This window comes from Colias croceus, chromosome 11 (assembly GCF_905220415.1).
Source record: "Colias croceus chromosome 11, ilColCroc2.1".
Classification (NCBI taxonomy): domain Eukaryota; kingdom Metazoa; phylum Arthropoda; class Insecta; order Lepidoptera; family Pieridae; genus Colias; species Colias croceus.
Window position 1 is genome coordinate 1,464,161 of NC_059547.1, and position 17,155 is coordinate 1,481,315.

At 33.6% G+C, this 17,155-nt stretch overlaps 3 protein-coding genes across 3 annotated transcripts; 2 read left to right on the forward strand and 1 right to left on the reverse strand.

The window, feature by feature from the left end:
• Positions 1 to 153: 153 nt before the first annotated feature.
• LOC123695418 (NADH-ubiquinone oxidoreductase subunit 8-like) lies at positions 154 to 2,892 on the forward strand. Its single transcript, XM_045641261.1, has 5 exons — positions 154 to 289; positions 848 to 1,071; positions 1,583 to 1,723; positions 2,071 to 2,169; positions 2,580 to 2,892. The coding sequence occupies exons 1-5, from the start codon at positions 253 to 255 to the stop codon at positions 2,739 to 2,741; spliced, it is 663 nt and encodes a 220-aa protein (XP_045497217.1). The 5' UTR covers positions 154 to 252; the 3' UTR covers positions 2,742 to 2,892.
• Positions 2,893 to 5,875: 2,983 nt separating this feature from the next.
• LOC123695719 lies at positions 5,876 to 8,258 on the forward strand. The gene is made up of 3 exons (XM_045641628.1): positions 5,876 to 6,241; positions 6,588 to 6,846; positions 7,316 to 8,258. The coding sequence occupies exons 1-3, from the start codon at positions 6,050 to 6,052 to the stop codon at positions 8,239 to 8,241; spliced, it is 1,377 nt and encodes a 458-aa protein (XP_045497584.1). The 5' UTR covers positions 5,876 to 6,049; the 3' UTR covers positions 8,242 to 8,258.
• Positions 8,259 to 10,595: 2,337 nt separating this feature from the next.
• On the reverse strand, positions 10,596 to 15,928 carry LOC123695479 (deoxynucleoside kinase-like). Its single transcript, XM_045641338.1, has 6 exons — positions 15,613 to 15,928; positions 15,105 to 15,274; positions 14,656 to 14,792; positions 13,810 to 13,904; positions 13,102 to 13,260; positions 10,596 to 10,657 (listed from the first exon to the last, which is right to left on the reverse strand). The coding sequence occupies exons 1-5, from the start codon at positions 15,745 to 15,747 to the stop codon at positions 13,114 to 13,116; spliced, it is 684 nt and encodes a 227-aa protein (XP_045497294.1). The 5' UTR covers positions 15,748 to 15,928; the 3' UTR covers positions 10,596 to 10,657; positions 13,102 to 13,113.
• Positions 15,929 to 17,155: the final 1,227 nt, after the last annotated feature.

Genomic DNA, 17,155 nt, shown 5'->3' on the forward strand with positions numbered 1-17,155 from the left:
ATTCCAATATTAATATATATATGTATATAATGTATATTACCCGCTGAATCTTTCAAAGACTGTTGTGATAATGATGACGATAATTGATTAAAATAAAATTCGCTCTATATAAAAAATTATTTCAAAGACGATACTAGTACGTGTATCCAACATGATGTTTTGACTTTTGACATTGTTTTAGTGACATTGACATTATGTACTGAGAAATTGCGATCTTGAATTAAATTCGCAATTTAGAAGAAAAGATAAAAAATGTCCCTTGCTAAAATCTTTTCAGTATCATCTCGAGGTAATTATATACATTTATCGTACTGTTATATACCTATACCTTTAGATTCCATTATTGTTTTGTTACGCAACTTACTATAACCTATTATTGATTTACTTTCGACGTATTTATCTAGATCATATTTTATTCAAAATATATCGCTATTTGTAAAGCCCTAAAAAGTTAAACGAATATATAAAGTTAAATTTCCTACCTACCTAATTTCCTACATAATTAGCAATAAATATTTTTTCGTAAACTAGATTCTTTTCCCTTCTTGGCCCGAGATAAACAATAAATAGTCTATATTAATGACTCGGTAAATATGGTTACTTTCTAATGGTAAAGAATTTATAAAATCAAATCAAATTTATAGTGTAGTTCTGAGTTTTTTTTCATTCTGTACAAAAATACAATAGATGTTTGAAACTCAAAAGATAAGAATTAAGCTTTATAATAGATTATTATAAATTCATTTATCTATTATACTGTATTCCACACAATATATCAATAAGAAATTAAACAACACCTTCTCTAATGTCTTTAATGCGTACTAATATTTTATATCGAATTTTCCAGTGCGAGCCTGTGCAAGCAGCACTCTCATCCGCCATGCGCAATACAGCACGCCAAGTGAAGGCAGAGTGGAGAAGGTGTACCCACCGGAAGTGCCTGGTTACAAATATGTGAATGCGGAGGACCAGGATATGAGCTTTAAGGCCATGACTGACAGAGCCGCTCAGACAATATTCTGGACTGAGTTGATTAGAGGTTTTGCTGTCACTTTAGCTCATATTTTCAAGGTAAAATCTTGTTTTCTATTATGTAGTTTACTTTTAAGTAAAAATTTGCTTTTGTGTTTTCTTTATTTGAACACTAGCTTACCGCCCGCGGCTTCGCCTGCTTTGTCTCAAACCTAATAAATTATTCACTAAATCCTTCCTATTGAATCACTCTATGTATTAAAAAAAATCGCATCAAAATTCGTTCTGTAGTTTTAAATATTTAAGCATACAAAGAGACATAGGGACAGAAAAAGCAACATTGTTTTATACTATGTAGTGATTTAACATGATTGTTTGTCTTAATACAGTTGTTATATTTTTTACGATTAAAGATGTGAAAAAAAAAAATAAAGACAAAAAGACTTTATACCCATATAAAAGGAGCAAGCATTTTTTATTGTTAATGGGAGGGGGGGGGGATAAATCAACATAGCACTGTTTCTTTTGTCTGCCCTGTCATTTTTTTTAAGTTGATTTATAACAAAATATGTCTACAGACAATACTATAAAAAAATATTTTATCTTCCAGGAGCCAGCGACAATCAACTACCCCTTCGAGAAAGGGCCTCTCTCGCCCCGTTTCAGAGGAGAACACGCTTTACGGCGCTATCCCTCTGGGGAGGAGAGGTGCATCGCTTGCAAGCTGTGCGAAGCTATTTGTCCTGCGCAGGTAAGCTAGAACAGTTCAAAATTGTTAAGTTTGTGCTGAAGAAGTTGTACACTATATGTAAAAATGAATCCCTATTTCCCTTGGTCACTACTACATATGTGAATGGCTTGACCGATTCCGATAAGTCTTATTAATTGATGTGTTTGTTATTGTCAGGCGAAGGATATTGTCTATATGAAAGAAAACCTTCAGTAAAATGCACATACAAATTAATAAAATGTGAAATCTTACCGTCTATTTAAACTTCAAGGGTTTGACAATTTGTGTGAAAACGGGACAACGTCTGTCAGGTCAGCTAGTTTCATAAAATATTTATTATTGAAAAATTATTTTGTTTGTGTTTCTAGGCTATTACAATTGAAGCTGAGGAGCGCAAGGACGGTTCCCGAAGAACGACGCGTTATGATATCGACATGACCAAGTGCATCTACTGTGGCTTCTGTCAGGTTTGTTATTTGTATTTGTTTCATTTTTTCATACTTTTACAACGTATAGAAAAGAATAAAAATTAACTTATAGGTTCTTTTGCGAAATCATAAGTCAGTTCTTATACTTTACTCAATCTGTTAACATTACAACTAAAATTGACATTAATTGTTCTTGAAATTGTGAGTTTAAAAAGAATCAATATCAAAATTGTACCATATTAAATATACTTTTAACATAATATTATGTAGCTTTGTTAGGCGCGTTGAGAGTAAAATTTCAAGTTCTCGTCATGGCAATACCGTCACGTCATGAAGTAAGGCGACGATTTTAGTATATTTGAATCTTGCCAAAGAATTTTCACTTCTGACACATGTCCTCGGCACACGCTCTAAAATATATAAATATTAAATATTTTTTAAATCAACAGGAGGCGTGCCCCGTAGACGCGATCGTGGAAGGACCCAACTTCGAGTTCTCGACCGAAACTCACGAAGAACTCCTCTACAACAAGGAAAAGTTACTTTCCAACGGCGACAAATGGGAAAGCGAAATAGCTGCTAATATTAAAGCTGATCATCTTTACCGTTAAAACTTTAGTTATTGCCAAGTACTAAAAATTACCCATTTTGTGGGTAATTTTTAGAACTTGGCAACACTAAGTAGATCAATCTGCGTCATATTTATCCAGTGGATAAAACGCTTAAAATAGGGATAATAAATTATATTGTACGATAAATCAATTTGTTGTTTTATTTTTTTAATCTGCTTTTATTAAACACATACACATTTGTACGATAATTATCTTACGTATCGAGCGTCACGCGACATGCGCTACACAGACCAAAAAGTTTGAGACGATGTAATAAAAGTTTCAGAAATCATATAACGACGAATGGTTTTTACACGCTTTATATTAGCTTCACCTGTATGTTTGTAACCGACTTCTTTGGGCGCGATTTTAACCCACTTTAAACGGCCAGATTTCGTTCAAACTTTGTAGATTTATTGAGGACCGATGACAATACACTAATTTGATAAAATTTTCTATTTTTTAGTTCGGTTTTCTATAAAAAGCGTGTTTTTTAGTTTTTTTAAACTATTATTATTTAAATCCTCTTCCATAAAGTGTGTATACGTTTACTATACAAGAAAATACCATTATTTCGGTAGAATAATATACTATACTTAAATTTTACGAAGATTAAAGCCATTCAAAAAAAATATTTATTAACTGTGGCAAAACAACTCGCAGGTGTCATTGTCATGGCGTTGGCCGGAAGCCACTCTACACTGGAGATTTCAGTATGAACATTAACTTGTCACAAGAAAATATGACCTTGAATGACGCCTGTATGTTTTTTTACCCCTTTCACACTTAACTTGGCAAGTGGGTGTGAAAGGGATAAAAAAACATACAGGCGTCATTAAAGGTCATATTTTTTTGTGACAAGATAATGTTCATACTGAAATCTCCAGTGTATTGTACTTGTATACGTAGTATATTATTATTAGTCTGTGATTGTACCTATTAGCCGTAGACGTAGAGGGAGTCCAAAGAGTATAATGTATATATAGGAGGGAGTCATTCTCCCTCTACGGCTATATTAGCCTCAGTATTAGCCAAGAAGCTTATATCTAATACACTGGAGATTTCGGTATGAGCATTGACGTGTAACAAGAAAATATTGCCCAGTTCATGTTTTTTATCACTTTCACACCTAACTTGGTATTGCCACTGTTAATACGAAGTTTTCCCAAGGCTACTATGTATGCTGTAATATTCTGTGCAAAAGGTTAGTTTTTGTACATGAGTTTGTTGATAAATTGCCAACAACGTCATTCAGAAGCATTGTTGGATGAGACAATTATTATTAATGCTAAATAAACTGAGTATCTGAACCAATTATTAAAAAGCGATACTCCCTGATTATGGGTAGTCACCATAATAAAATTGTAGCAACTCTCACTTTGTCAATATGGCATGTGTGTCAAAAAAATTGTGTCGCTTCGAATATTTAAGTTAATATTGTTGCTTATTTAATGAATATTTTCCGAATATAAAGAATGCATTGTATTGTGCAAAATTGCAGAAGTGTTTGGACACCAAATTCTGGCATAGAATTTCACAGGCAAGTGTATATTTACGTTATTTACAATATTCCTCAATACTCCTGCATTTACCTGTTTAGAATAATTTCAATGGCAAAAATTGTCTAATTCAGCATCATTTTAGTAAGCAGTCATGTTAAATTTGTTATTTCCCTAATACTTTATCATTTTTCAACAAGTTTTCTATAAACAGATTTAACAAGTAAGGTAACCATGATGACGAGTTTTTATGGATAGCGAAGAGAATATATTGTAATAACAATATTATGATGAAAATTTAGAACACCATTTTAAAGATTGTTACTAGTAATGAAACAACACATGACATCGGTATTGCACTCACATGTAGTTATAAGATTGTTCGTTTTTACATTGAAATTTATAATTTTTTAACTTACCTCATATTTTTTTGTTTTACGTATTTCAGCTTTCCAAAAAGTAAAATAAAAAGAAATATATGTGCCCATCAAGGTTACTGAGGATTACGACCCAGAAAAAAATACCTTTTGAAAAATAAACTTTGTAAAGTTAGCTGAAATTTGTGCAAGGCTGCTATAAACAGTTTTTCTTTGATGATTCTGGCTTGAAATTGACCCGTCGAAGCAACGCGTTTAAAAAGAAGATCTGAGTAGCTAACAATTTGGTAAACAGCATCTGATGCAAAACACAACTTTCCTCTATTTACAAAGGATGTTAATGCTATATCGGTTCATATCCAAGCTTTGTAGCCAAAAGTTATTTATAACTATCATTCTATACCAATTAAAATTGTATGTACCTACCTATAAAGTATGACCATAATATTATAATATAAATACTGTTAAAAATATATGTCGTTATTATTTATAGACCATGATTTTTAGTTTTTTCTATTTTGAAAAATCCTGAATTTACAAACCAGCGTGGTCACTCGACAGAAAGAGACAAAAAACATGACTGACGTCATTGAATGTCATAGTTTCTTGTTTCAAGTTAATGGTCATAGTGCAATCTCCAGTGTATTAGAGGATATAAGCTTCTTGGTATTAGCTGATATAAACTTCTTCCAAAGAGTATAATGTATATGACTTCTTCACAGAACAGTAAAAACCACAGAGCAAGTAATATGTAAAAACCACAGAGCTTCTTGCGTTGGCCACAGGCGTTGGCCTGACGTCACTCTTAAAGGAAGGATGTCTGCTTTATATAATGGCTGGTTCACACTTTGATTAGTGCGAGTGCAGGTGATTAGTGCAGGTGTTTAGTAACTACGTGTGGACAGCGACTGTTTAGTGCAAGTGTTTAGTAGGCTGTGTAGTAAAGTGAATAGAAGCGTGTTCTATTTTTTTGCGAGTGGACTGCGAGTAGCCACGTCCCGCGCGCCCTCCTTTCCCCCTCACTCGCAGTGTGCCTGCCTAAACACGTCTGGACACGAGTGTTTAGTGTTTAGTGTTTAGCGTAGTGTGTAGCGTCGCGAATTGCACCATTGACCTGCACTCCCACTAATCACCTGCACTCGCAGTTGAATTGGACACTACTCGCACTACACACCTGCACTCGCACTAATCACCTGCACTCACACTAATCAAAGTGTGAACCAGCCATAACTGAGACTGACGTCACTCTATAGTAAATAATAAATATGTCATTACTCATTTTATGTTACTCCCTGAACAAATAGAAAGTAATAAAGTACATAATCTCCAATACTTGCTCTGTGAAAGTAATCACATATCAGTTTACATAGCGAAGAAAATACTTGCTCTGTGAAGAAAATAAACAAAATATTAAATTAATCCATTCGTTAAAATGAATTCCAATACTTATAAGTGCTGTGCGGTACCTCAGTGTATTTCCACAACAATAAAAACGCCAAACAAAGTATTTGTACACGTTCCAAACAATAAATTAATAAGGAATAAGTGGTTAAAGCTCGCACTTCGAAACCCGAACGATGTAGTCACGAATTCGCCACTTTATTTCTGTGAAGACCACTTTGATGTGAGTAGGTACTTATCACTATCACTACATAGTAGGTATAAAACAAAGTCGCTTTCTATGTCCCTTTGTTTGTATCTATAAAACTACGCAACGGATTTTGATGCGGTTTTTTTAATAGATAGTGACTCAAGAGGAAGGTTTTAGTATATAATTTGTTAGGTTTTGGACAAAGCGGGCGAAGCCGCGGGTGGTAAGCTAGTAGATTTTAAACAAGAAATGTTTATATTATATAATGTGAAATAATTGAAATTTGGCGGCTATAGATTTATTAATTTATTTAGGTCATGTTTGTTTTGATATTGGCTATGAAATTCATAAATTCTAATCGTTTCCTTTTCTTTTTCAGTTGCCAAATGATATGGAAAATTATATGCAATATCATATGATGAAATCAGTATCGCAAGTACGTATGAAACCAGGATGTATGCCCCATAAATTTACATGTCAATCTGATAGGAAATCACGAAAATCTGACACAACAGAGCAACCCTATAAAGGAAAGAAACGAAGAATGTTGATTCTTGAAGAGTGTAAAAAGGAATTCGAAGAAAAATATATAGTTATGAAACAATCAGGTGTTGAAGAAATTGCATCTATTAGTTCAGGTACTTCCTTTAAATTATTTTATTGTAGGTACTTATTAAGTACTAGATTTCCACCCGCGGCTTCGATCGCGTTTTCAAAGGAAAACCCGCATAGTTCCCGTTCCCGTTAGATTTCCGGGATAAAACCTATTCTATGTGTTAATCCAAGTTAGCCTCTATATGTGTGCTAAATTTCATTGTAATCGGTTCAGTAGAATTTGCGTGAAAGAGTAACAAACATCCATACATCCATACTTACAAACTTTCACCTTTATAATAGTAGTAGGATTTGTATTCATAATTATAATAATAAATAATAAATACACTTTATTTAGCACCAAATAAAAAAAAAACAGACAATAAAACAAAAATAAAATGACAATATTACAATGTTAAGCCAAAAAGGCGGCCTTATCGCTACTAAGCGATTTCTACCAGGCAACTTATGGGTAGTATTTTGAATTAAAATAACAAAATCTTTGTTTTACAGTTCAGCAGGATGTAGATGAAGTTCCCCAATTGGCACCAAGAATAGAGGACGACAAAAAAAGAGAAGATTTTAATTCTTTAGAGTGTACCTTGATGAAAATTAGAAAAAACCCCCGCTCCTATATTGGTGTTCCTTTTAGTTGTTTTAATTTAGTTAACTTGATTGAAAAACAGACAAATATACCATTTGACCATATCTTACTATGTCTAAAAAAGATTAAATTAAATAATTCATTCCGTGAACTTGCTGATGACTTTGGAATTGATAAAACTTATCCAGGTAAAATTTTTATGAAAAATATACCTATTTTAGCGAGTGTAATGCGTCCTTTTATTGTACCATTAGATAAATTGATTAAAAAAAATCTACCAAAGGCTTTTAGACATAAATACAATAATGTGACTTGCATAATAGACTGTTTAGAGATTGAAATACAGAAACCTTCCAACGCTTTAAATCAAGCCCTTTCCTGGTCTGATTACAAGAAAAGCAATACCATTAAGTACCTTATATCCTATACACCTAATGGTTTGATAAATTATATCTCTAATGGTTATGGGGGTCGAATAACAGACACATGCATTGTTGAAACTTCCGACTTTTCAAAATGTTTGGAACCCAATATGTGCATCATGGCAGATGGAGGATTTGAGCATGTGGAAGTATATTTAAGTAGAATTGGTGTGAAATTAGTACGGCTACCAAGTGTTGCATCTGGATGTAAGCTAACTACAGCAGAAGCTCAAGAAACCAAACAAATAGAATATACTTTGAGAATTCACGAAGAGCGAGTGATAAGACGGATACGTGAATTCAACATATTAAAATCACATGATTGTCTTAACTTAAGTTTGGTTAAAGTTCTCGATGATATTATAACTATAGCTTGTGGTTTAATTAATTTACAAGATTCGCTTATTAAATAAAATACTTACTAATGAAATTTCTGCATTTTTATTTTCTATTTCATACATTTTATACAATGGCCTTAGAAAAAGGCATACTTTCTAGAAAACTTGTCATAAAATTTTCATCATAAGCAATGCAAATAATAACAATAATTATTTTGACCACTTAGATACATTTGCGATGCGGGGGAGAGTATCGACCGTTCCATTTCTTTCTAACTTCTAACTCCTAAAATATATCCTCCTAATAATTAAAAAAAGACGTGTGGCACTCGGGGACTGCCGCGGTAAAGCTATTGCATGCTATGCCTTCAAGCCACACCTCCGAACCCGTCGGAGTGGGGAGCGTGAGGTTCTTTCGTTACGGAATTTCTCGATTCGGTCCCCGCGCTCAAGGCCCGCGATGGAAGCTATGCAATAGCTTTAAAAAAAAATTCTCACTCCTGCTCTTTCTTACCCGCTCCCCGCCTCACCGCACATACCTAGGGCGAGGTCAAGCTAAGCTATACCAGATTCATGATAGATATTTAGGTATCAATTTAGTTAAACAAGTGATAACTGCGTTAAAAACAACCGACTTCAAACTTGCACTTGCAAAATTTACAAATACCTACAGACAAAAATGCTCATAAAATAAAAACTACTGGGCCTATCCAAATAAAATTTTTATGGGACCAATTCGACACCATCCCGCATCGAACAAAAAAAGAATCACGTAAATCGGTTCAGAAACCTCGGAGTAATCGGTGTATATACATAAAAAAAAATACCGGCCGAATTGATAACCTCCTCCTTTTTTTTTGAAGTCGGTTAATAAAACTATCTAGGTATTACAGTTAAAATAATTTATTCAGTCCGAGATATTTTCTTATTACAGTTACTATTTAAATGTTAAAAATTAAACCCGTATTACTATAATACTACTTATATCAAAAGTAATTAACATATTTGCCATAATTTAAAGATTTTATAAAGCACTATAAAATGTGCGCTTTCTTATATTTATGTTATTGACAAGAATTATTTTAGATAAATAATATGAAGCTTAGAAACTAGTTACTTCCTATTTAGTTATTCAATACAATATATCGGTATATTCCAATATTTCGGTACAATATTCACTGAGATCAAAATACATTTAGTATAAATTTAGTGTTAATTATTCATGTCAAGTTATTGTAAATATATTTTGTAGTTCAATAAATATACACTTAATATTTTTTTAAGGTAACATTAAAGGTACAAGTCCGAGACGGGCCGCAGACCGCAAACTGCAACAGCAAACTGCAAGCGACACCACTTGTTTCTATGAACATCTATGAAATTGATTCAGCGCGGCGACACTGCTGCCTGCAGACGCAACGCGCAGCGATTCATAGATGTTCATAGAAACAAGTGTTGTCGCTTGCAGTTTGCTGTTGCAGTTTGCGGTCTGCGGCCCGTCTCGGAATTGCACCTTAACTGATTATGTAACTATGTAGGGTAGTTAATATTTATTATTTCTTATATCTATTTCTATAACATTATTAAGCCATTTAAAATTAAAAATACAATCTGTCAATAAAATATTTTTTTAAATCAGTGATTAAGTTATGGAGTCTATTCAATTCAAATAAACAAACATTCAAATCTTTCGCCTTTATAATAATAGTGTAGATTGGTAAGTTTAAATATTTAAATTCCTAAATATTCAACATTAGATAATCTTTTAAGCATTTGGCCGAAGCAATCATATGAGTAACTAGCGTCCGCCCGCGACTCCGTCCGCGCGGACAATCAATTAAGAAAAATTAAGATTTATTTTTTTAAAAAGTATCCTATTTTTAGCCCAGGATTATAAGGTATAATTATACCAAGTTTCATCGAAATCGAACCGTTAGTTTTCACGTGATGCCTTCACATACAGACAGACAGACAAAAATTTTTTTAATCACATATTTGGGCTTGGTATCGATCCAGTAACACCCCTTGCTATTTATTTTTTCAATATTTTCAATGTACAGAATTGACCCTTCTACAGATTTATTATATGTATAGATATGTTTTATAAATATACTAGCCTCTAAAACCTTCCTCTTGAATCACTCTATCTATTAAAAAAGACGTGTGGCACTCGGGGACTGCCGCGGTAAAGCTATTGCATGCTATGCCTTCAAGCCACACCTCCGAGCCCGTTGGAGTGGGGAGCGTGAGGTTTTTCGTTACGCAATTTCTGGATTCAGTCCCCGCGCTCAAGGCCCGCGATAGAAGCTATGCAATAGCTTAAAAATCCGCATCAAAATCCGTTTCGTAGTTTTAAAGATAAGCATACAAAGGGACATAGGAACAGAGAAAGCAACTTTGTTTTATACTATGTAGTGATAAACCAAGTATCTAAGTATTACTCATACATAGTTATTTATACTTTTTTAAGTCCCATAATTATCAATATCATCTATACATATAATAAAATCGTAGGAAAGTCAAAACTGTACATTGAATATTTTTTTAAAAGAATACCTGGGCCGTGATCTATAATCGATATAGAAGCCAAAAACATAGTTTTTAGAATTTTTGTCTGTTTGTCTGTTTGTCTGTTTGTCTGTATGTTTGTCCGAGCTAATCTCGAAAAGTACTGCATAGATTGACTTCAAATTTTGCATGAATATTACTAACAGGTCGGGTGAGGCTATAGGCTACATATTATCAAGCTATCATCTACGGGGGAGGAGCTGTGAACCTTTATTTTTCTTACGTATTCCGTGTATTACGACAGCGTACAATCTAAAGACTCATGTTTAAATGTTGGTTTCGAGTAAGCCATGCTATTATCTAGCTTTACAAAATAAAAACTATGTCATTTACGTAATTTGGGCAGAGAAACAGTTTAATGAATTTAGTAGTATAAAGACAAATTAGAAACAGCGCCATCTATTAAATGTTATAAAAATCAAATCAATTTACACGTTAACTATTGGAAATTAATAATCAAATGACGCATATATAAATGTTGTTTGACAATATCTAGATTGACACTATAAAAATTATGCCATTTAAGTAACTTGGGAAGAGAAATATAGTTTAAAGAATGTAAGTTGTATAATGTTAATTTTGTAACAGCGCCATCTATGAGATTTCGTAAAAATCAAATCAATTTACATGTTAACACTACTGAACACAATGTTAAAAATTAATAATTTAAATGTAATAATTATGTTATTTATTTATTTAACTCTTTAACCCATATCTTCCGTTCCCTATAAGATATATTTCGTGTGAATAATAAACTACATTTTTTTTTAAGTGAGGGTAGATGTTTATTATTTTAAGTAAAAATAGACACCATTATCTATAGTTAATCTAATGATTGTGTTCCAAAGAGTATAATAATATATTGTTGTGTTCATTAGTTACAATTTTAAAAATATTCGTGTTTTATAAATTTACTAGCTTACCGCCCGCGGCTTCGTCCGCTTTGTCTAAAACCTAATAAATTATGTACTAAAACCTTCCTCTTGAATTAGTCTATCTATTAAAAAAACCGCATCAAAATCTGTTGCGAAGTTTTAAAGATTTAAGCATACAAAGGGACATAGGGACATAGGGACACAGAAAGCGACTTTTTTTATACTATGTAGTGATATTTATAAAGCAATTGAATGCCATAAAACAAAAAATAACAAATGCAATCTTCGTGTTTTGTTAATTTTCACCATCATGCGTTCCCACAAAAGGTAAGTTGTTAAATGAAATGAAATGAATGATTCTTTTATTATTTTGAGGTGCATTGGGAACGAGTGAGCAGTGGTGGCTCAGTGGTGAGACCTCGGACTTCGAATCGATAAGTCCGGGGTTCGAGACCAGGCGAGCGCGCAGGAAATAAATTGATTTTTCAATTTATCTGCGCATGTTGTAACATCACCACTGCTCGAACGGTGAAGGAAAACATCGTGAGGAAACCGACATGTCGAAGAATTAAAAAGTTCGACGACATGTGTCATCCGCCAACACGCACTTGGCCAGCGCGGTGGATTATGGCCTGTACCCTCATAGGAGGCCCGTGTCCCAGCAGTGGGAACGTATATGGGCTGATGATGATGATGATGATTGGGAACAGAAGTTTTTGATAAAATTTTATTTGTAAGTAGCTTTTTTTATAGATTTACAGTTAACTTTTGATTTTTTTATTCAATGCTAATAAAATTATATCGCCTTTGGAAGACGATTTCTGCTGATATTTTTACTACACCACTTGAAAATTGATGATTTGATGATAAAGACAGTAGCAGCGAGGATTAAGTGGAAATTAGTAATCATCCGCTTCGTCAATTTTTGACTGAAGTTAATGTCCAACGTCCAATGGTTCAATCATTGGAAGTATCTCGGGAAATTTTGGAGGATATTTTTCAGGAAGGAGAGGAGGGGCAGCCAACCACATATCAAACTACTACGTTTTAGTACCGAAAAAAATGTTATTGCCAAATGAAACGTAAATTTTGCACTCACAACTTTACAAGTAATGTTTTTATTTTGACTTTGCGGTTATCTGATTATAATATTTATCGTTATGGCTATCGACGTACCGACCGTACTGGGATCAGAGTAGGTACATGATATACAGTTCATCATCCAGGATTGCTTAGAGCATTTTCACACTGAAAAAGACGTTTTCTTTGAATCGTAGTTGCTTCATTTATTTATTTTTAATCATTTTAAATAATATGTTTTATCTAATATATAAAAATCAATGCCACTTTTCGTTGTAATTCCATAACTCGAGAACGGCTGAACCGATTTCGATAATTCTTTTTTTATTATATTCCTTGAAGTACGAGGATGGTTCTTATGTAGAGAAAACGTTAATATGTACCACGGGCGAAGCCGGGGCGGACCGCTAGTAGCTTATATAATCTAATTAGTATGATTGCCGCCCAATATCTTATAGGTGTATCGTTCGAGATCTTCGAGTACAGTGTCAATATTTCTGTCAGCGTCTATGGTCAGCACTTCACAGCCTACGTCGGGGGAGCTTAACCAGTTCTCGTATGAGTCGTGCACCTGGAACAAATGAAATAATTTATAATTGACAGATATAAATCCATCATGGAGTCGAGTTTTAGAAAGACGCGGCTTCGAATCCCGCCTAGTGGTCGAATTAATTTCTTAATAACAAACCTCTTTTTTGCAAATAATTTGATACAAAAGAGAGAAACAATAACAAAATCCAATTTATCGCGGCTGATCAGGTGTGTACATTTTTATTACGAAACTACTCAAAAATGTGATAATATTCAGCTTAAAATTTAACTTTAAGATGTGAAAGTAATTCAAAAGAGCTTTATGGAAGGATGAAAGGGAATAGGTACAATATGAAAAACATAAAGGATAAGATATCAGTAAATCTATTTTTAACTAGCTGCGCTTCGCGGTTTCACCTGCGTGGCTCCGCTCTTGTTGGTCTTAGCGCAATGATAAATAGCCTTCCTCGACAAATTGGCTATCTAACACCAAAAGAATTTTTCTAATCGGTCTAGTAGTTCCTGAGATAAGCATGTTCAAACAAATGAAATTCTTCAGCTTTATAACAGTATGGAATAGATTACTAACTTGTTTCAAATATTCCAACGGTACTTCGGATTCCTCAGCACGACCTCGTTGCATCATTCTCTCCCACACCACTTCTGGTGTTGTCCGCAAATATACTGAAAATTTAAATATTTCATAATACTTCGATCATAATTATTATGATAGCCACCTTTTTAAAATGTATCTTGAATTAAGAAACCTCATAGCATATGAAAGTACTGTGTCATTACTCAATTCAATGCCAATTCAACGCAGTATTAATTACCCTGGATCATAAGACATAGGTTACACGCTCAGTCTGGCGTCAGTTCAGTCCATCTGTCTGCTCAGAATGACGGGAGAATTATTGTCTAACCCGTTTGACTGACGGACTGATGGTTCAAAATATACCGTGTTTTTCATCCATCATTCTGGCATCAGTCTAAGCGGGATCAAACTGATGGACTGAACTGACGCCAGACTGTGCGTGTAACCTATGAATAGGATGATCAACATGTTTTATTTCAGTCACCATGGTTGAGAATTTTTTATGAAAAAAGTTGAGCATCAAAAGCTACTTATGTAAATTTAGCTTTATAGTTATCCTACTAATATTATAAATGCAAAAGAAATGGATGTTTATGTGTATGTGTGTGTTTGTTACTCTCTCACGCAAATTCTACTGAACCGATTACAATGAAATTTAGCACACATATAGAGGGTAACTTGGATTAACACATAGGATAGGTTTTATCCCGGAAATCTCACGGGAACGGGAACTATATAGTAACTATACTATGGGTTTTTCTTACAAAACACGCACGAAGCCACGGGCGGAAAGCTAGTTTATTATAAAAATGGCCCTATGTCTAGTTTTATTATACTCACCAATTAAATCTAAGCTTATATCAAGATTCTTTTCAGTGTAGTCAAACCAGCTGAGCAGTACTTGATACTGTGGGTCTTCCAGGAAATTCTGTTTCTTCGCATTTTCGACAAAGCAGTGTCTACTGTTTTGTACTGATCTGTAAAATATATTTTCTTTATTTATAGACTAACAAAAAACTATTATTTGAGTAGATTTTAATACATTTTTCTATTATACAATCAATATACAACAGTGGCTGTATTGTAAATGATTTAGGCATAGCGAGAAATCATTCAAGTTTGGTTTATGATAATTTAGTAATTTTTTGTGTAATTTAATGTATTTGAAATTATTTGGGCAGAAACTAAAAAATCTATTGATTTACTTCTCTTGATATTGGATAAACATCTACTGTTTATTCAATTACATATCCAATCTAACAACTTATAAAATAATACTTCTACTTTACCTTTCAAACATCTTCACAGTAATGTCGGGAGTAGACGGAGGACTAGTCTGTATTTTCAGCCTGCTGAGGTGCACATAGTGTTGAAATGCAAAGCTCCATTGATTTAAATCACTATACAGAAGCCCGAGTAGGTTGTGACCACTGACATTACGCCATTCTTGTATTGGCTCCTAGAAAAAAAGTTATTTATAGATATAGGTATGGAAATAGCATGAATGATATTTATTATGCATTTACTCTTGTCTCTATTTGTTTGTTGTAAGAAATAACGAATAGGTTATTAGAACGTTTTATGAAGGTTAATACGCGGTTCAGTGAAAGCACAATGATTCTACTAAATTTGATTCTAGATTATTATTAAAATTTAAAGGGTCATACTAATGCAATTTTTGATTTAGAAATCCGCGTTTTTGAGTTAGAAATATTATACCAAATACGAAGACTTAAGACCTAACTTTTGATAAATAATTTGAACAGTGTAAATGTAATGGATAAAAAAAGGACTTACTGGATGCTTTTCCACATTCTTATATTTCTCGAAATGTTTAATGCAAGTCGATTTACCAGATCCTATGTTCCCTTCAATTGACACTCGAAATGGTCTTTTATTTATCACACGGGCTGCATTTGTTAAACCTTTCATGATTTTATAACCTATTATACACAATCAAATACTTAAGCACAATAAAAAGCTCTTGATAAGCTATATTCTGATTCAACACATTGTAGTTTTAAAGATTATACGTAATATTATGGTTAAATGGATGTTATTAAGTACATACTATTTTATTTATAAATTTTTGGGTCTTGCTATTTGCTAAACAGTAAACACGACAAGTTTTAGCGCCAATATTGTTTGTCAATTGTCATTTTCAAGTGACACGTGTCAACTGTCAAAATCTTGAGACATAATTATTGCCATCGGCAATAAAATATAGAACAACACCACAGAATACATAATAGTAGCTAAACGCTACAGAACGGACACTCTCCGCCTCCCGCCAAAATTAAACACTTACCTCACCCCGCACGATCAGACATGTTATGGTACCACAGATGACAGATCTAGTATGGTACCCATTTCCCGCAAGGACGATACCAACGACGTCTTAGACGAAACGCAACGAAGATTGACAACATTAATCAAATTGACTTAAAGTAATTTTATTATTTTGGATTTGTGATTATCGTTTTTCGTAGAAAATGGTTAAATATTGTGCTGTTTACGGATGTATTTCATCAGAAAAACGCGAATTTTTTTTACGCTAGTCACAAATGTGCCAACCATAAAACGTTAACACACACATTTGCAGTCTCTACAGTGTGACTGTCAAAACGATAATTTTGTATGGAGTGTCCGGGGTGTGAAAGGGGTGACAGACGTACGAGTAAGTACGCGAACTTGTGGCTCGACGACCTTTTTCGCTCGTGTGTCACCCCAAGTACGCGTACTTAAAAACCGTCGAGTAAGTTCGTTGACGATCCAACATGTTTGAAATTTTACTCGAAGCCCGCCTTGGCTCGCACGTCTGTCACCGCCGCGAGCCGAGTAAGTACGCGAACTTTAAAACCGCGACTTTAAAGTTCGTACGTCTATCAGCCCTTTTACAACACTGAAAACACGAACAAAACAAAGGAAGAAAACTATCACGTACATAATATACAAAATAATATATTATATTATGTCTTTTCTGTATTAAAATTCTCTCTTAAATCTTTTCATTAAGTTTCATATAATTATTTATATTAATTTATAATATTTTGTAAAATTGTTGAAATTTGTAATAATCCAATAATCTTTTTGCCCTGCATGATGCATAGTCGCCACACCAAAGCCGTAGATTATTTCACTCGCATAATGTTTTATTTTCTTAGCAAAGAGTATTTCTAAATGTGATTCTAAAGTACGGGACACGAAGGAAGTCCCACGGTGAAGGTATAAAATCAAGACGGTGGCACTTTTATTACAATGAAATCAGGGCCGATATTTGCCCTGATGATGCGAAGGATTTTAATGATATACCTACTTAGAAAAATAATAAATAAATTAA